Below are 20,219 nucleotides of genomic sequence, written 5' to 3'. Positions count from 1 at the left end.
TTTTAAAGTATCCTCCTAAAACTATAAATGTTACACTTCAGTATACTTCTTACCAAAGAACATTGAGACCATGATCCCCATTCAGACATAACACAGTCCTCAGGACACGGTAATGTGCATTTTCTAGCACCAAGTGGCATCTCTTCAGGATCACACAGATAGTCCTCTACGGTGTCAGAAGGACCATCCACAGTGTTTAGCATGCACCTGGAAAAAAGAACTGCACATAAACTGCATTTGCCATGGATTTTGTATAGTAACTGCGTTCCACAGTATTCTGAAGCATTTTAACATTTTGTCAGCACGTAACAATCATGAAGTAATTAAAGTTACAGAACTAAGTATTGATCTATGGATATTCAAGAAAAGCTGAAGTGCCAAAAATAATCCTCGTTTTTACAGATAGCAGCCATATAAAGAAATGCACAGAATTTAGACAGTCCCTATCAGTGATTTGCTGAGAGTTTCTGGGCAGGTGATTTACTTGATGTTAGCTTACCTCTAAGCCAGAATACTATCTATAGTTTAGATCATCATCTAAATCATCTATAGTTTAGACATATTTTGTGCATGCTTCAAATGATAATTTTAAATCTAGAAATATTAAAACTTTTTAAATTTTATATTCTTAGTATTAATCCCTAATTTACACAGATGCTTTTTCATTACCATTATATTAAATTAGCAGCTGGAGGCCCAGTTAAGATGAGAAATGAAAATGCTTAGTTTTGTAGAGCTGAAGACGACAGTCTTTATTCCACAGAATTTCCAGTGCTGTGGCATCTACTGTTAATGTATCCCTTCCACCTGTCAGCAGAAGACCAACTAGTACATGACTAGGAACATTCCAATTAAGAGGCTTGCATTTGTTTTCCAGAATTGCAAGAGAAAAGCTCGTATCAATAGGAAGCCTTTCACACACAGAAAAATATTCCGAGTTTCTTCCATTTGACCATGTTAATTTTTTTGCAAAGATCTTACATTGTCAGACTAAACTAATTTTTGAAACACTCTTTGTTCTAAGATAAACACAAGAGATACAGCATGCGCATATATTAGCCTTGTGGAATTAGTATTTTAATGGCATTATGTGATAATAAATGAAAAGTTAGATGTTTTTAGTCCCAAAGGGCTGAAAACACTTTCTTTCTTTATCTTTGATGGTAGCGTCAAAGTTTATTTTTCAACACAAATAGTGAGTAATTTTGATTTTTCATATTGGAGTTTTTTAAAGAATATTCTTATGGGAATTTGTTTAGGTGCTATTGTGTGAGAACAGTTATGCATAGGCTTTCTAACTTCGGTCAAGCAAAGATTAAGACTTTGACCTTGAAGTAAATGGTTATACTGAGGAAACAATGCTATTGTGAACAAAATCATGTAAATGAGCCAGTGTCTAAGCACTTGTGGCAGGGAAAAGAGAACTTTCAGCAGTTCACTGTATACAGCTCTCATTTTGGACCTTCAAACTGAATTCACATTATGCTTTATTATTCAGACTTACAATCTCAAATTGTGTGTCATTTTGCAGTTAGCCAATAAAAACACCAAAACAAACCCCAACCAACCCAAACTCCATGTACTGCTTTACTTGCTGTGGTATCACACCATGTGAGAAGAATTTTAATTAACCTTTGATTAGAGCTCTAGGATGATGAGCAAGCATACAAGATGCCTAGATCAGGTTCAATAAACAACAGAAGATTTCTGGATTTTTCAATTTCACTTCATTCACTTTTGCCACTTTTTCCTACAGTAAGTGTAATTATTATTCCCAAGTGCATATGTACTTAAAAGGGTTTTTTAAATCACAGTTTCATATAGAAAGAGGACCATTTCACCTTCCAGAAAAGCACTAAAATCGTACGTTGCAGTGTTTGTAGGAGTATAAGTATAATATACATTAGTTTATAAACTACGAATCAAGGTCCATATCCATAACCAGTAGACAGAGCAATATTGCACTCAGTGCAGCTATTCTGATTTACATCAGCCAGGGTTCTGGTCCAGTATACTATGGCTGGACTTAACACTATACATTACACAGAATTACATCAAATTAAATACAGCCATGACTGAAAGTGAAGGTTCTCTAAAGTGAAGAAGGAGCAATACTGTTTTACCTGACTTTCCTCGTTTGAACACCTTCTCCACAGTTCTCTTTTAAGTCCACATTAGTCACTTTGCAGACACTCCAGGGCTCGGTAACCCATACGTACTGGCTGCAGTCACTGTGGCAGGGGACTACCTCATATACCTGGAATCCACATCGAGCATCAGTTTTGTTGCACACAAGTAAGATAAACATGCAACAGTGATCGTGCAAAAAACAGTTAATGCTCTTTTTGGTAGAATAACAACTGTAAACTTGCTGATTTAGAGGCTGTAGTAATAATACAGATAAAATACTTGATAGGAAACTATAGAAATAACAAAAAGTCAGAAGCTAAGACATCTAATGACAGATTCCCTTTTTTTCTCTGCCACTAAGCCCATGCTATGCCATTTCCACCAATAACATCAACACAACTCACATAAAATCTGTAACTAGGCTAGCTCACGAGCACACCTTTTAGAAAAATGCTGCTAAAACTCTGCTAAAACTTTACTTCTATCCTTCACATCTCTCCTCAACTATTCCATCCCACTGTTATCAGTTGTGCGGTTTTTGTATTTCTAAAGAGAGGTGAGGTCAAGGTAAATCATGCCAATATATGCTGGTTCACTTTATTTTTCATTGTGGATAGTCAAAATCACTCTAATATATTCATGTATCATCATTGGTATTATGTTTAGATTTGAATACAGATTTGAAACAGTATCTCATATACTAATTTATACAGTGTTCCATATATTTTCTCAAACATACATTAAAAAAAGGGACAGACAACGTAAACGTTGGAGCACAATCAGGAAGCACATGTTAAGGTTATCTCTAAGGTTATTTTAGAAACTCTTACCTGAGCCTGAAGAAAGTATTTTCATGAACCCAAAAGAAAAACCAGAGATAAAAAGAAAGAATTATTAGAGTGAAGCACAGGTATTTAAATGGCATTCATTTAGCTTTAATTACAAACGATATTCTATGACTTCTGCTGAGCAAAAGGCATCCAATTTTTCCTCTTGGATCTCCCTTGCTGTCATGAGGCATTTTTGCAAGAAGTTTGCCCTTGGAAGAAAATAAAAGTTTATAAATCACAACGAGTGGGAAGAGACTGTAACTTAGCTAGTCTCTTTCTCAGTTCCCTAACACACGATAAAACTGTTTTCCCCTTTTGCCTATAATAAGCGTCAACTCTTCACACAGTAGAGAATCCAGTTTCCCTAAGACAAGAGAAAATCCTCAATGGTTTTGGAGAGGATACTGGACTTCTCTATTAATTGAAATTGTTCTGACAGCATTAAGTGCAATAGATTCACGGGAATAAAAGAAACTGGCAGTTCTCATCCTTCCAAAGTTCCCAAGTCCTTCATTGAGTATCTTAATTATGCATAAATTACTTGAAGCCCATTGCCTCAAAATTATCTTATACCAGCTAACTTGACATATCATTCTGGGTATCAGCACAACTAATATTTCTAGACAATCTAAGACATTGTCTTAAACAAATCCTTGATTTCTTTTCAGCAACACTGCTTGGATAGAAAAAGAGGGCTGACGGGTTGATAGTTTATCAGTTAACCTGCAATAAATTACCATCAGTCACAAAAAAAATAATGCCTTGAACAATAAATGCATAGAGATTCTGATATATCACTATGCAGCTGATCAGCCCATGCACAAGAAGACCAGCATAGTCAGCATATTTGGGCCTTCTTTGAAGTACATAAGCATTAACTCAGGCATAAAGATGGGTGGTGTAAATGCATGTTAAGGAAGGTACCGGACTCAGTGCACAATTTGTAGTCACATGGGAAGTGGCACTTTATTTATTCTTGTCCAGGATTTCAAAAATGAGAACAGGGAAATGTCTCAATATGTCTCATCCTGGTTGGCATAAGAAGAAATACATAAACACCGCATATTCAACAGCCTCTCCAGGAACATAAAAATTGGATATCTTGCCAGAAAGCCAAAGCAGAACTCTATATTGCCTTGCATGTGTTCAGTGGTGTTCTCCTGACCCTGCTGGCATTTTTGTAACTATGACTGCAGGCCATGGCAGTTGGGTGGTGTAAGGATTGCATACCCATCTGCCAGATAAGGGGGCAAATAATGCCTGGAGCCAATGAAGAGGGAGATGTCCTTATTTTTTCTAACAGTCTCAGATTAGCCTCTTCATTTGAAATCCTCTGAAGGCCGTTGACAGGATTTATAATAAACCTGACTCTGTTATTATTGTAATTATGATGACTTTTAGCCTAGTGAAGTGGGTACTGAGCAAGTTTCACTCAGTTGGAGTGTGGTTTGGGAGTCACCCTGGCATGCGTGGCCCAGGAGGAGAGACGCCCAATGAGACATCTAGCATTCACTGTGTTCAGTCCCCCTCCAAAATACAGTCATACATGTCAGCCCTGAGAGACGTTAAGCACTTTATTTCAGTGTCTCACTAACCTTACCATTAGAAAGTTTTCCCAAGGCTTAACCCAAATCTGCTTGCCTACTGCTTTTTATCCTATCCACGATGACCATGGAAAATGGATTATTTCCTCCTTCTTTGCAACAGCCTTTTATGTACATGCCAGCAGACTGCCAGCATCCTCCCGCCCATCTTCTTTTCCATGGACTAGACAACACATTGCAGTCTTTCCTCAGAGTTCATAATTCCTAGATCTCAGCTTACAGCATAGCCTCTCTGTACATATCTTCCACACCAAAGACCCAGTCTAACCATTATGCTTTGTATGTATGCAAATAAGCATGTTACATGTATAAGTAATAAATACATAAATAAAACAAATTACATTTAATAATGGAAATAAATATTCTGGAGAGTCAGTAGTTTTCCAGCTGAATTAATGGTGGATCACATTTAGATTAAATAATTAACTCAAAATTAGAATGCAGGTGTATTCTATGCATGTTTCTGAATTGACAGTGAATGTATTTAAAATTGAAAGATACAGCCTCTATATTCTTCGACATTCCTATCTTATCTGTAGAGCTCCCTTCTCATGAAAGTATTATATTTCAATTTTATTTTTACAATAATTACATTTTGAATCATCTATTATTATTTGGCAAGTACCATGTAACATTGCAACAAATCAAAATCGAGTCAAAGTACCGGTAGAGGGCAATAGCGTTGCATACAAGTGGCTAACAGACCTCTAGCAAAATCACCTTTGATGCAGAAAAATAGGAGCCTATTATGTACTACATGAATATTAAAGAAGGAAAAAAGACTCCTGTATAGACTATAATTTGCTCCTATTGAAACACATTCCTCCTAATTTAAAGCATATTTACATGCTGACCCAAATCCAGCAACCCTCATTCTAGTTTGTATTTTGTTAAAGTAGATCACAAACTTAGTTTATTAGCTGCAGTTTAACACTTATTATTTTCTAAATTAGAACTAATTACAGTCCCTAAAGTAGAAAATTAGATCAACAAGCCATTTCACTCTGTGCTAGCAAAATGTCAATAGGATAATATTAAGTATATGCATTTTTATTCAAATGTAAATTGACAGCACATTTTTTTTTCAATCTTTGAATATTTACAGAAAAGACCGAGTGGCTGTTTAACATGCCTCTGCAGACTAAATTAAATTCAACAGTAATATGAATATAAATCAACTCTGAAGAGCATAAGTTAATTGACAAGGAAGGTTTTTCTTTCTAAAACTCTCCAAGCAAACAGGAGCAACCAAGCTTCAGGAGTTTGACTTGGACTAGTGATAAACTTGGTCCCAAAGACTAAATGCTTATTAGTGGCCAAAGCACTCCCAGTGTGCTCTTGGATCACATTTTCTGGCTTAGTTTCACTTGAAGAGGATCCAGACTGTGCAGCCAGACTGCTCCATACTGGAAAATCAAGTGCGCTTAGTAGGACAACTGGGAGATTGACTTCAGAAGTGCATTCCTGACTGGAATTGCAGTGCGAGGGCAAGTGTGCCCAGGAAGTCAAGCTCCAGCTTGACTAAAGCCCACTAAGGGACACTGGGATGATACTGTGTGAGTGTTTGAGAAGTTTTAATTTGCTTTTTGATCTAAGATGGTCGGAGAATGACACTATGAATCTTACCAGTTTGAGCATCTGTAATGAGACATTTTACCCATTGTACGAGAAGATCTTCAGAAACGTGGTCTTCACAATTTGCATGTAAGAATGTTTTATTGTCTCCAGTCTGCAGTTCAGATAATGTGCTAAGTTCTTGCAGATGAGGAAGAACCTACGCTGATTGAGGAAATCTAAGCCAACACATACTCCTCCTTCTACCTGCATCTGCCCCTTATGTTGTATAGTTTTTCTACATCAACAAACAATACAGCTAAACAGGTTATCTGAAGTATGGAAAAAGCTATATCAATAATGTAAATGTAAATCAAATTACCTGATTGACGTGATCTAGCTTTGGACAGGGTCTTCCACCATTGTAAGGTTTTTCACGGAGCCATTTAGACCGAACCTTTACCCCACTCCCACAGGATTTACTACAGCGAGACCAGTTGGACCACTCACTGAGCTTGCAGTCTGAGGGACATGGAATAATACAGGCTTCCTCAATATAACCTGCGTGAATGGAAAAGAAAGTGAAATCTCTTCAGCATGTCACTCTGCCACTTCTCCCTGAAGCCCTCGTCTACTTCATTTAGATTGTCCAAAGTTTGACTTGACAGGACTGTGTGAATAGAGAGATTTCTTCATCATTAGGGCTAAATTAAATTCTGCAGAAAATTGACACATATAGCTGGAGACTGTGTTAAAGTAGCAGCTGAGCATCCTCACTGCTATCTGATTAGGATTCACACTCACCAGATTTCAGCATTCAAACTTTCTGACAGCTACAGTGTAATTGACACTAACCCATCTCTCGCTTGCATCATTCTTACACTGTAAAAACAATTTTTTTTTTTAAGGAAAAATGTTTAATTAAAAGCTCCTCCATAATTGTATCAAGTAATTCAATTGCAGTTATACATCAAAAATCCAACTGAATCAGAAGATATGCATCTTACCAGCCTGGAGCGAGGGAACTTAACACCTTGTGACCTTTCTACGGCTAGAAAGAGCAAGTGGCCTGCCACGTTAATGATCTGCCGATTAACAACCATCTGCCCCCAGTAGCACACTGAATAATTGCACTGAATGGAAAAGCAGATGTTTGGTTTGGATAAGTCATCAGTCCTGAGAGGTTGGAAAGGGGTATGACATGGTCTGCAGGGAGTAACACGAGGCCTCAATTCACTGAATAAGTGAAAATGTCTTTCTTTCAAAAGCAACATATGCCATAATTCTACAATATGTGTTGTTTATGCCAATATTTACAGCAGAAGCTATAAAACCTCAAACAAAAAGCTGGCCTTTAATGCATTTTTACTACAACTGTACCCTAAACCTATATGAACTCTCCTCTCCCCTTTCCTGCATCAGATCTGCAATGTATTTACTGTTGGCAAATGTTCACTTTAAAGAAACCTCGGTGAATTAAAATATTTGATGAACACAGTTGCAAACTTAACACATACTTGGGTAAGATCATTCTCAAATGATTGGCACAGTTTGTTAAGCAGGGTTTCAAATGTTTCTCACATATCTTGAATTTTTTTTTGGTTTGAAAGCAATCACTGTCATTTTCATCAGAGCTGAAGTTAGCAGCTTTATGTTTTTAACCTATACTTCTAAATAAAGCTATTCTGTCTCTTCTAAAAGCAACCAATACCAAACAATCACAAGTTGTGTAAAGAATCAAAACACTTAAAAGATTTCAATTCTATATACCTATTTCTAGTTGCTTCCATTAATTTGTTTTAGATGTAAAGAACAGAAGGTTTGGTTTTTTTTAAGATACAGTAACATGCAGAATATTTTATTGTCAAATTCAGGTGATGATTTTATCCTATATAGCTTTCCTCTGTTTAGAAGTGTTAAATAGTTAAATAAATATACAGAGCACATCCTGAATTTGAGCACTGCGGAACTATTGTTCACCAAATGTATCTTCCATAAAATGGCTAGAATGTTATTAGCTTGAATTACAAGCATGCTTATTAAATATCTCTCGCTTTTTGATTGATCAGCTCAGTGATACTGTATGAAAGGTACATTGTGTTAGACAGAATATATTTTTGAAGATCATATCACTGCATATCAGAGGTGGTGACATAGATTGCAAATAGTAATAAATGCAAAACTGATTACATTTCATCTTACCTGACACCTCTGAGTGAGTCTTAGAAATCAGATGCACCCTATCTCAGCGCCCCATCCTACACTGAACTTTGATTGCATAAATACCAAACTCTCTATCTTCACCAGAAATGAGCTTTTAACAAGCCCTCTTAGGTGCTATACAAAACCATATACTCATATAATCAAGAAACTACTGAATGAAAATGGACAATATCAAAAAAGTTAAAAGAAACAATTCCCTCCAAGCAATAAGTGTTTAGTGATATTTATTGTCTGATAGAACTAAGTGAAGATTTTATTGCTCTATGAATTTTCTTGAGATTCTGAAATGCTGCCTTTACTTTCAATATATCGTCTAAGTACTTTTTTCTTGAGAAATCTTTCTACTATAACACAATTATGCCATTTAGCATTTGTTAAATTTCTGCCTTTGTAATTAATGTCTGGAAGAAACAAATTCAAGTTGCTTTAAATATATTGTACATCCCTAAGTAGGTAACTTTAACCAGTACAGGCTGCTTCAGGAAGACTTTTTATTTTAAGGACTTCCATAAACCCCTGAGCCATTTTAAATTTGTCTTAATTAATCTCAAAGGGATCTTCTCAATCTGCCCCAGTCATAGAAAAAGATCTTCTCCAGGATATCATGATATTTTGGGACTTGGATAACTATAGCATGGGAATACTTCATAGCCTACCAAAAGAAGCCTGTGTGGAACATACTAAACTAAAACGATTGGCAAATTAGAAACTATTTTGCTTTATTTCCCTTCAGCTCATCTAAATTGAGACAATAAAGATTTTTTTGAGATGATGAGAATGTTAGCTAAAAAGTTTAACAAGATTTTTAGCATCTTGCAGACAGATGAGGTATCAAATACATTATACTACACGCAAGTCCCAGGTAACATTTTAATTACACTGAACTGTAGTTCAAGTGATTCCATAAAATATCAAATGAAACCATACCACTACAGCAACCTTTTTTCACACTATCTATGAAATATCTACATCGAAGTCAGCCACTAAAACTGCTTGAGCATAGAATGCAATAAAGCCAGAACAGCATTGTATTCAGGTATAGTGTCTTAGTAAGAGTTATAACATGGAAAACTACAAGCTTGCTTATATGTTAACGCATTTTGTAGAGGATGCAGTGGGCCAGCTGATATTTCCCATCCACTTTATAATGAAAAAATACTGAACTGCAATCTTATACTGGGTCCTTAATCCTACAAGCTTCCTGGAATAGCTTCTGCTCACTATATAGCTCTTTTCTATGCCACCTCTAGGTTATCTGGCCTATGATGCTGTCCTCTCCCTCCTTCCCATTTCCTCAGAAAAGCTGGCATCAAGACCCAAACTCCACATGTGAAAATTAACCAGCTGAAATAGAAGAATGGAAAAGGCACATGAAGAAGAGAACAAGAATGGAGTCAATCATTGAAGGCATAAAAAGAAGCTCTACAAGGTAGGAAGGTTTGGAGATACTGGAAATGTGGAACAGAGAGAAAACCACTTATTATTATGCAAGATGCAACACAAGCATAAAAAACTCCCAACTATGGTACACTAAGAACACTGGATAAAAAATAGGTCAAGGACATGAACAGAATAAAGGGATCCAGAAAGGACTTTCACAGCTTCCAAGCCTTCTCCAAACAGAAGGAAAATACAATAAATGAGTGAAGTTACTTTTCATGGCAAAGAGTCAGAAGTTGAAACAACAGAGCAGACACAAGACTGAGGGGAAATAGAGGAAAGGGTAAGAAAAGACAGGGAGATGCAAGAGGAAAATAAATGGCTTAGAACATAGAGTCAAGGTAATTGTAAAGACATACTTCATAGGCACAGAAAACAAAGAAAGAGGAGAAAAGAAATAAACATCCTGCCAAAAGTAATATCATGGTGAAGCACAAACAGAATGCAATGCCCTCAAGAGCCTACTCTGGTATCTCCTGACCAGACAGTGAAATGTAATGAAGAATGTTCCCATAAATAAAAATAGAGGACAAAGGGAAGAAATAAAAAGACTGTGGCCTCTGATTTGCATTCTATAGGTAATTAGTGTGTAGAATGAAAATGACCCTGTTATATCTGACATTAAAAAGTTTTTGGCATATTCATCCCTTAGCATCTTCTTTTCCTCTCAGGCACCTCACTATTTTGCTCAACAAACTATTTAGCATTTAGTTGTGCCACTGGACTCCCTTGGAACCCAGGCAGAAGCAGACTTCAAATTGCCTGCAGATATTTCTCTAGCCAAGAAAGAAGATGGAATTAAAAAAAAAAATTACTTGTCGCAAATGACTTGTTCCACTCCATTTACTACCCATCTAATGGTACTTTTCAGAAAATGCTTCTCTGAAGCACGTCATCACCTCAGATGCCTTTCTGTGTGTATGATGTCAACATATCTTTTAGGGTGATTGAGGATGATAATCTTCAGAAGTTCACAGTAATCACCCCTCAAATTCAAAAAAGCAGATGTTCAGGAACTTTGAAGAGTTGATACTCTTTTTTTTGGTTGTTTTTGTTATATTTAATGTGTTTGTATTTGTAAACTTTATCCAAGCTGTAAAAATTTTAGCAAGTGAGAAGAGAGCATATTGTGATGTAGAAAAATTACGTAGAAAACAGAAATATTATATGCAAATGGAACTGGTGATGCAGATACAGAGTTTCTGACACAAAAAGGACACGAATGAGCCATTTTTCAGTTTTTAGTCTTGTTTCCACTCTGATCTAATCATCCTTGAAAGGGTGCCCCTTGTGTTAGACAGTGTGAAGTCCTATTAAAGAAACAGTCCTCTGATGTGTGGGTGTGTGGGTGTCCATATGGTGGAATATCACACAATTATATCACACAGACAGGTTGTGTAATATAATTACAGCAAATGGCATGCTAGAGCCTTGAGTTTTAAAGAACAAGCATGAAATTACCAAAGTAGAAATACAATAGATGCAGAGAGAAGGAAAGAATGAGAGCAATGAAGCAGCTATGAAGAAGAGCCGAGGAAAAGAGCGTGAAGGTTAGAGAGGGACAGTGAAATAGAAGACTAACACTGTAAAGGCTGAAGATATGTCTCTCTGGACATCAGCAGTTCATGTTTTGCCTGCTGTTCCTCCTCCTGACTAAAGTCTTTCACTGCATGCTTCCTGCAGCTCTTCCTTCTCCCTACAATATCTGAGGGTTGTTGGAGAGATGAGACCTTGGGATACTGTGGTAAGAGCATCGGCCCTACATGGTCTGGAAGGGTATTGGAAAGAGACGCCCATTTCTTAAGGCTTATTCCTTTTCCCAGTGCAGTAGTTTCTCAATTATTTCAGCTCCTATCAGCTGAACTTCACAAGGCTGTGAAAGGGGCAGTTGTCTACTACGAGCAAGAACTTGGCTATTCTATCATTAAAGATTTATTACTGAACCACAATTTAACAAATGGCTTTGAACCACTAGGAGTATGAACTGAACTCATTATTAAAAGGGAAAGGTTTACTGTCCCATTGCTAATTGGCTATAAAATCTAGACTTCTAGAACAAAGTCATTAACAGATGTGACGGATAATTTATAATGGCGGACTTTAATGGACTTCACACTTTGTCTAATGACAAAGCAGGTTAAGTAGGTGGATATAAGATTTTTCCCCACAAACTGCACTTCCAATGTGTAAGAACAGACTGACTACTTGAGTTGAAGGGTGCAGACATAAAGAACATCTTAGAAAGTGTTTACATGAACTCTTTTGTCCTTAGGACTGACAGAGTTATGCTCCTGCTTTCATGTCTAAAATGTCATGCTATGTTTCCAAGAAAAAAAATGCAATGTCAGAATGGTTTATGTTCTTTAACACAGATTTTTTTTTCAAGGAAATATAAAGTTCTTGGATCTCATCTTCCAGAACAAAGTAAAATACAATTATTTGAATTTCATTTATAACAGAATATATGTATTACTTGAGGCTATTCATATTTCTGCCTAGCCATGGAAAGATAGATTGAACTACATAAGATTTTTTTCTTTTTTTCCAGGATTACCCTTCAGAACCTCAAAACCTGAGAGCAATTGTTAATGCTTAACTATCTTCTGCATCAGCAGTTCTGTCTCTGGTGAACTAACTACAGGTCTTTGGGTTGATGGATAACAGCTTCATGACTGATGTCCTGTTGACAGGGCAGATACAGTGGCACCATAATGCAGAGGCCTAAGCTAGTATTTCTGGTGGATGGCAATTGGTAGCATATTCCTAGAGAACACACAACAGGACAAATATGGCATCTTGAATATATTAAAAAAAAATCTTAGAAAAGCTACAAGCTATGAAACAGCAAAGTATCCTAATAACAATTGGAGAACCTAAGCCTACTACCATCCTAGATTATAATCTCCTGTGGGAAATACATTTATTTTAGAATAAACACTCGACAGAAAGTCTCAATTAAATTTTAACACACTGCTATTTTTGTTGGTAAATTTGCATTGCTTCAGGTTAGAATATTGAAAATGAAAGAGAAGATTTTAAAAAATCCTAATACAAGTGGATACAGCAAGTTCTAACTGACAACTTGGACCCTGTGGACTCTGTCATAACATACGAGATTTTACTATAGCACACACAAGCAACTAAATACAAAATTCCTTGATTGACATTGCTATTCCTAACAGCTGTTGTAAAAGTATTCACTGATACGCAGATATTCCTCTCTAATCCCCCGCATCAGCCTTGTAGCCATGGAGGGCTTTGTAAAGTCAGCACAAATCAATGCATCCCATTTAATTAACGCTAAAGGGGGAAATAATCTCACACTAATAAGGCAGCAGACAAACTATCCTGGACTGGTTGACCGTGCCTAAGGTCTTAACAGTAAACTGACGTGAATTAAGAAGGGTAATACGACCTATATAAAAATGCTGCATTTGTCTGCCATGCTACGATGTTTGCCTTCACTATGCGCACACAAACACAATCACCGCTTAGCTTATGTGCGTCATGATTCATAATTGATATATGATGGAGGAAAACTAAATATTGAAGAGTATATAGTGTAGTTCATAAGGATGACAGTGGCCTGCTTTTGATTTTTTTGTGATGAAAATTCCAAGGTACATTTTAAAGGGACCACGAAGAGACTCTCTTTCCATTTTTTTCACAAATACACTGAAACAGATTGTTGGCAGACACATGTCATTATCCACAGAGCTCTAGTGATGACAGGATAAAGCTATGAAAAACAACTGCTGCTTTTCTAATGGAAAAATCTCTCACACTTGACTATCAAGTGAACTATATATTTTTTTATTTCTCCAGTAAAATTACCTATGTAGTACTGAAACAAAGCAAGAACCAGCAAAAGGGCAATTTATGTGTCTTCCATTAAGGAAAACAGGTAAACAACAGCTCAGTTACCACTTTTCGCTGACATTAGCACATCTGCTGACAACTGTCAGCTGTTAGCTCCTGCTCACACTCCACAAAACTGGTATGGCTGAAAAATACCAGTGGCAGAATATTTCAAAAGGCTGCTGAATGGTGCTAACTCTTTCATCAATAAATTTAGCTCAAATTTGAAATGAAATATTTTGAAAAGAAAAATCAAAATATTTGGCATATATAATACTGAAAAAAACCACAGATACAAAAGAAAATACGAAAAAAACCACGTTGTCTCTCTGCAGCTGAAACTTAGGTCTATTTTCAGCTGTTAGTTTGGGATTTCTTTTGAAGTGTCTGTTAAGCTACAGAAAGCTAAGAACCCTCTTCAAAAGGTCACTGCCCTCTGCTTCTCCAGTGTTCTCACCTAGCAGGAACACAGATTTATTTAACCATATTTTGCCTTTCCTTTTGTGTTACGGTCACTCTTGTCTTTTTGAGAAACTTGTTCATGTTTGGGACTTCATAGCTACACCCAAAATTTCAAAGATTATTACAAGAATCCTTTTATGGGTCTACTAATTTAGGGCCTTCCTTGTGTCGCACCCTTCCTTTAGCTCCTCAGTGTCTGTGAAACTGTTAGTTAACTCTTCTCAAATCTTTTGAAAATGAGATGTGTCAAGCAGTAAAAAGAGCTCTGAAGTATTTATTCTTCTGCTCCTGTTTATCTTTTCTTTCCTAAGTCAACTGAATTGTGATTATAAGCACACAACATTTCGCAAAACAAACAGCTTATGAATTTTTTGGCACTGCAGAGCAGGTCTGCCTTCTGATTCCTCCCACTCAAAACAGCGTGACTTGCAACACTGACCTGTTCAGGGCCTCATAAATTTACATGGCAGTATTTACATAAAACTTTTGAGTCTCGCAATCTGAGTTTCTTGTGGCATTTTAGTATATCACAAAACATATCCCATGATATATTAATAACATCAGTGTGGCCGTAGTTTGTCCCTCTTGCCAGATTTAGAGGCTGTTGTCACAGGTGAAGAAGTACAATTATCCCCATTTCCCACCCCATCATTTCATAGTGTCAGGAGATAACAAAAGTTCAAGTAAAAGTTGGACACTGCACAGGAAACCTCTTCCCTTAAATAATGGTCTTGATTTCTCTCCTAGTCCAAGCTAATTTGCCAAGTCATATCCCATAAAAACTGCGATTACATACTATACTACTTGGAAAAGAAATAACAGACTCACAGGAACTAACAGTAAAACAGGTTTCTCAATAAAGCAGATAACATAGCAGACAAACCTGTCTCTTCTTCTTTGGATCAGTTACAAAATTAGTGAAAAATTCAGTGTTATCATTTCCGTAGGGAAATAAGCAACTCTGTTAGAATTTACAAAAATAACCCAAGCAGGCTTGAATTATGAGTCCTGTCAAGTTTAGCTTGAAAAACTAAAGCAGATTGATGGGAAGCTACAAGGCGCTTTTATTTGCTAGCAGGTGGGGTAACTATTGTGATACCACAGAAGTCCCTTGTTGATTTGGCATAATATAGCTTTTATTTTTATTCTTAAAGAAAAAAACAAACAGCACACTGAAATCCAGAGATGATGCCAAACTGAAGAACTGTCATACACCAAGGGCATGAAAATAACAAGAAAAACATCATAAATATTGGCAAGATATACAATAAGATTTAAGTGGCAAAACAGCAGTTTATACATGTTGAGAAAAATAAAACCAATCATCAGAATGCAATCCATGAATACAAAGCAGATATTCAGAAAGGCAGCAAACATATACTGAAATTAGACTGAAACATCTATATCACTTGTTCTAGCCCCCTTGTATCTGCAAAAGTACGCTAAACCTGGAAAAATGCTGGAGGCAGACTATAAATTAGTTAAGCCTTAGAAATAATCTGTACTATGTTTATGTACAACACCCATCAATAATAGACTTTTATTCTAGAAGAGTTATTGGAAAGGAAACTATAATTTTAGTGACATATTCCTTAGCATCAGTTTAAGTCAGGTTAGATACCTCATTCCCTATACACCTGAAATTCCTGTCAAACAATTTTAGGAAGTGCAAGGAATGCAGGATTAGTTCAAAAGCAATTCCAAGCTTCATCTGCCCATGCGCTACACCATGGACCAAGATAAAGGTACTCTCTTCCTCAAATGGAACTGATGAGAAAACACACATAGATGCCTTGTGCTTCACTATCAAAAACAGGTAATGAAACAGGGAGGGGAGAGAAAATCAAAGAACCAGACACCTTTATAAACTGATCTAGAGAGAAAGAATTCAAAACAAAACAACCCCAAAAAAGAAAGGGTTCAGGCTTCCTAACCTACAATAAATATAGTAATGACTCACAAACATTTCCAGTTTACAAAGAGAGCTAAAAGAGACTTCAAATCTCCCATGAGAAAAATGGGATGGAACTGTAGAAAGAAAAACCGAAACAAAGCAATGTTATATTGTGTTTTGAGAAGGTTGTCTCTGGAGCCTGCTTGTGCTAATAGCATGTAAACGGTAGCCCTGGCTATAGTAGGCATAATAACAATATACTGTAAGTAGCTCTTCCGCTGGATTATTATTCATTGTGGTCACTGTGAGTGTAGCTGACATTCAGTGATAAAATCCATTAGATCAGAAATTGCTATAATGAAGAGTTATAACAGGGTAAACAAAGATGTTTGAGAACATCCTTTTTTCCATTTTTTATTCGTCTTTTATCTCGCTGATTCTTGCAATGGAATTGTACCTCAATGTGCACTGCCAGGGCTTGAAAGCAGCTATGTCCATGCTCGTTCTACACAAGGAAAGAGTTCCCATCCCTTTTTACAAGCTACTTCAAGCAGCACGTTTTCTACCACATACAACACCTACAATTTGCTCTTGGACAGACAGCTTCTTCCCTCATGTGTCTTCCCTTGGCTGTTGACACAAAACCTGACAGTCCCCATTCTTCAAGTCAACGAAAACTGATGGGCAGTAGGCCATCAGTCCATCTAGTTTCCCGTGGTCTTAAGTTCTTTTATAATTTTCCACTTTTCAAACGTCACTCTAAACTTAATGCTGAAAGAATACTTTCCAACATAGTGTCACATATAGTTTAAAAAAAATCAACAAAGAAATAGGAAAAAGTTTCAGTTCTGTATTTTGTAATGGTGTCTTTGAACAATTCAGATTGTTCCACAACTCTTTTTTCAGCAATCCCTACCAGCTTTCTGAGGAGCTTTCTAATTCCCTCAGGACAACTATCCAGCCCAGGCAGATCTGTGCTCACACAACTGCTGGTCATTAGAGGTAGCTGTGTCTTTTGGTACCACAAAGATGGCAAGTGGTCCTGGTCAGGCTAAGCAAGTGTAGCATGTCCTCTTTAGACTACACAAAAGAACAAAACTAAATCTTTGTGGACCTCAACCCAGAACGAACAGCTGAGAACAGAATTAAAGAACATTCTCAGAGTAGCAAGAGAGATTTCCTGTCCCATGTGAGTTTAGGATTTAGACTTTGTCATTCAGATGTATTTATTCAAACTTATCTTTCAGTATGAGTTAACTACAGCAAAAGGTGATTTTGAATAAAAATAAACATGGGAGAAAATTCTTCACAAAATTATCTTCCAGCTTTAGAATAGAATCATAGAATCATAGAATCTTTAAGGTTGGAAAAGACCTCTAAGATCATCAAGTCCAACCGTCAACCCAACACCACCATGCCCACTAAACCATGTCCCTAAGCGCCTCATCTACACATCTTTTAAATACTTCCAGGGATGGTGACTCAACCACTTCCCTGGGCAGCCTGTTCCAAGGCCTCACCACTCTTTCAGTAAAGAAATTTCTCCTAATGTCCAGTCTAAACCTCCCTTGGTGCAACTTGAGGCCATCTCCTCTCGTCCTATCGCTAGTTACTTGGGAGAAGAGACCAACACCCACCTCGCTACAACCTCCTTTCAGGTAGTTGTAGAGTGCGATGAGGTCTCCCCTCAGCCTCCTCTTCTCCAGGCTTTGCTTTGAGGTATTAAGCTGCATGCTCACTTTTCCATCGAATCAGAAAGATATGCTACTGCTTGGCTTGATACATTCAGTTTCTAATTTATCATAGCTCTAAACAGGCATTAATAGTGCTAATTAAAATCCCCTTAAGTCATTCAATTTCTTTGATTAGCTATTTTAACTTTATCCAAGTAAATAAATGAAATTTCTGTTATCTTAATTTAACACCATAAAGTAGAATACATATATAAATTAAACTTACATTGACCTTTTAATGGCACTGAGACTAACATCCAGCTGTTCATACCAACAGTTCAGACACAATTTTGCACTGCAAGCAGGAAAACAAATGAACACAAAAACTCCAGTGATGTAAATTAGCACATTTCTAGTTCACTGAAAATCAGAAAGTGCCAGTTTTGATCCTAACACTATAGATGCATTCATTTTAGGAAGGAACATTGTTCCCTCCAGGAGCAATGTGAATACAAAGAATATAAAGTCTTTAAAGGTCCTAGTTTTACACATGACAGAGTTACACGGAGAAAGTGTTGTGTGCTGTTGAATTCACGTCAATGCATGCCTGTTAAGGTGCTGAAGAGCAAATGGTAGAGATAAGGTTTTTATTTAAGGAGACTAAAGCTATCTAAAGAATCTGTGGAAATAATTTCAGCCTTTCCAAAACAGTCCTGTGCTGTCCCTGTTTGTTTTTTGAGGATCTGACCCTTCTAAATGGCTTTATTCTCAAATTTATGGGTACAGTTATCAGGAAAAACAACAAAATTTTACTTTTATCTATTAAAATAGTTAGTAATTTACAATTATTTTACTTTTAAATATTGCACTGTAGCAATCAGTAAAAATTAAGTTTATTATTTTGCGAGTCAGCAAAAACATTTGCTGGGTTTGAAGTTATCTTGGGATAAAATGCAATCTAAGCAATAAATATTAATCTGCGAATTCTACCTGTACACATGTTAAATGAAATAAAGCAGGTAAGTAAACAGATGAAAGAAAAGAGGTTTCTAAATACCGTGACTGTTGCATCGTGATGTTTCCACAAGTCGATTGTTTTGGTCATAGCATGCCGTGGCCTGGTAACGATAGCCTTGTCCACATTCCTTAACGTCTCCTTGTACCTTCATTCCCAGCAATACTTCCAGCTTACCCTCTGGTAAAATACAGTCTGACCAATTTCCCACAGGCTGAGCACTGTACTTGTCACATGGACAAAACTGATTCTCAATCAGAGGATACAACTGAGAATTTTTGCATTTATCCCTTTTCTTACTTTTTCCTAGAAAGAAGAAATAATTATTTTAGAAAGTGTGTATCAGTTTACATCTCCTCAAAAATTTCATTTAGACTTCTGTAACAAATGCTTGCAATCAAATCCATATGCCTAAAACTAGTTACATTAATCTTTATTCATTTAGGTTAATGACTTGAATTTCTTAAGTAATGGATGCCTACAATTTGCACAAAGACAACATCTTTTAAAATAAAGCCATATATTTATATTTACTTTGGATAAAAGTGCTTGGGGAGTACAGTTTGAAAAAGGTAGCAATTAAACAAATATACCCTTTTCCCCCCCCTACTTCATCAGCAGTGTGCAGTCCAATAAAAAAAACTATCTCTGGATAAAACTTTCTCAAGTTAAAGGAAATCGCAGACGGAAGTAACATACATCTTTGCTACAGGAGTGCTTTCTTTCAAAATGTCAAAATTTCACCACCTGTTATCGTGCATTTGTTAATAATTACCATTCTTCCCCTCTAATAGAATAAGCTCCTTCTGTGAATTTGTTTCTTTTCAAATGTCTTCTCGTTCTCCTTCCCCAACTGTAGCATAACCATCCGCTCACCTTCCACTTCCCATTAAATCTATTTTTTATCTTCTCTTTGGTAAAGTTTGCTCAGTTTTCCTTTCCATACTAGACAGCTCATATATATTGATGTAGAAGTCTTTGCAAAAGTAGTTTTAAAAATGCTTGTTACTTAGATACTACTGTAAATTAATATTCTGTAGTATTTTCCTTGCTATGCAAAACAAGGTACTGGACACAACTTTGCAGCACCTTTAGTGCTTGTATTTACTACTGCCTTCATTTAGAATAGAAAAAAGGTACCAGAAGAAAAGTTTATCTTTCTTTTGACAACACAACTTCATACTAAAAATACACTTCTCCTCCTCCTCCTCATTTTCATCATAAATAATTATGAATTCACTCCAAGTCAGCTTTATGTATTAGCCTGGGTAGCACATTGCCACAGAGAATACACCACAGCACATATCACAGTCTTAACAAGTTTGAAGGGGTAACTTAACTTAGGACAGGAAAGTATCTCAAAGTGTTAATAGTGTGGTAAGAGAATCTGTTCTTTCTTGCTTTGTTTTTTAAATAAAAAATTTGTTAGTCAGGGTTTTTTTTTCCCTTGTGGAAGCAAACCTGGCATAAAGTTCACTGGAGTTATAAAAGAGCCACAGTAAGCCTTCTTGAAGATCATAAATTATTCATTGTCCA

At 36.5% G+C, this 20,219-nt stretch overlaps 1 protein-coding gene across 2 annotated transcripts in view; it reads right to left on the bottom strand.

Moving 5' to 3' along the window:
• THSD7A (thrombospondin type 1 domain containing 7A) overlaps positions 1–20,219 on the bottom strand; it is a 293,689-nt gene that overhangs the window by 22,856 nt on the left and 250,614 nt on the right. For both annotated transcript variants that reach the window (XM_075143672.1, XM_075143673.1), the window contains 4 exons: positions 18,726–18,989; positions 6,501–6,679; positions 2,124–2,257; positions 54–207 (listed from right to left, as the gene is read on the bottom strand). In XM_075143672.1, the coding sequence (XP_074999773.1) occupies positions 54–207; positions 2,124–2,257; positions 6,501–6,679; positions 18,726–18,989 (731 nt within the window). The remainder of the gene's footprint in view (positions 1–53; positions 208–2,123; positions 2,258–6,500; positions 6,680–18,725; positions 18,990–20,219) is intronic.

Source organism: Calonectris borealis, chromosome 2, assembly GCF_964195595.1.
Source record: "Calonectris borealis chromosome 2, bCalBor7.hap1.2, whole genome shotgun sequence".
Classification (NCBI taxonomy): domain Eukaryota; kingdom Metazoa; phylum Chordata; class Aves; order Procellariiformes; family Procellariidae; genus Calonectris; species Calonectris borealis.
This window is presented reverse-complemented; position numbering and strand designations above follow the sequence as displayed.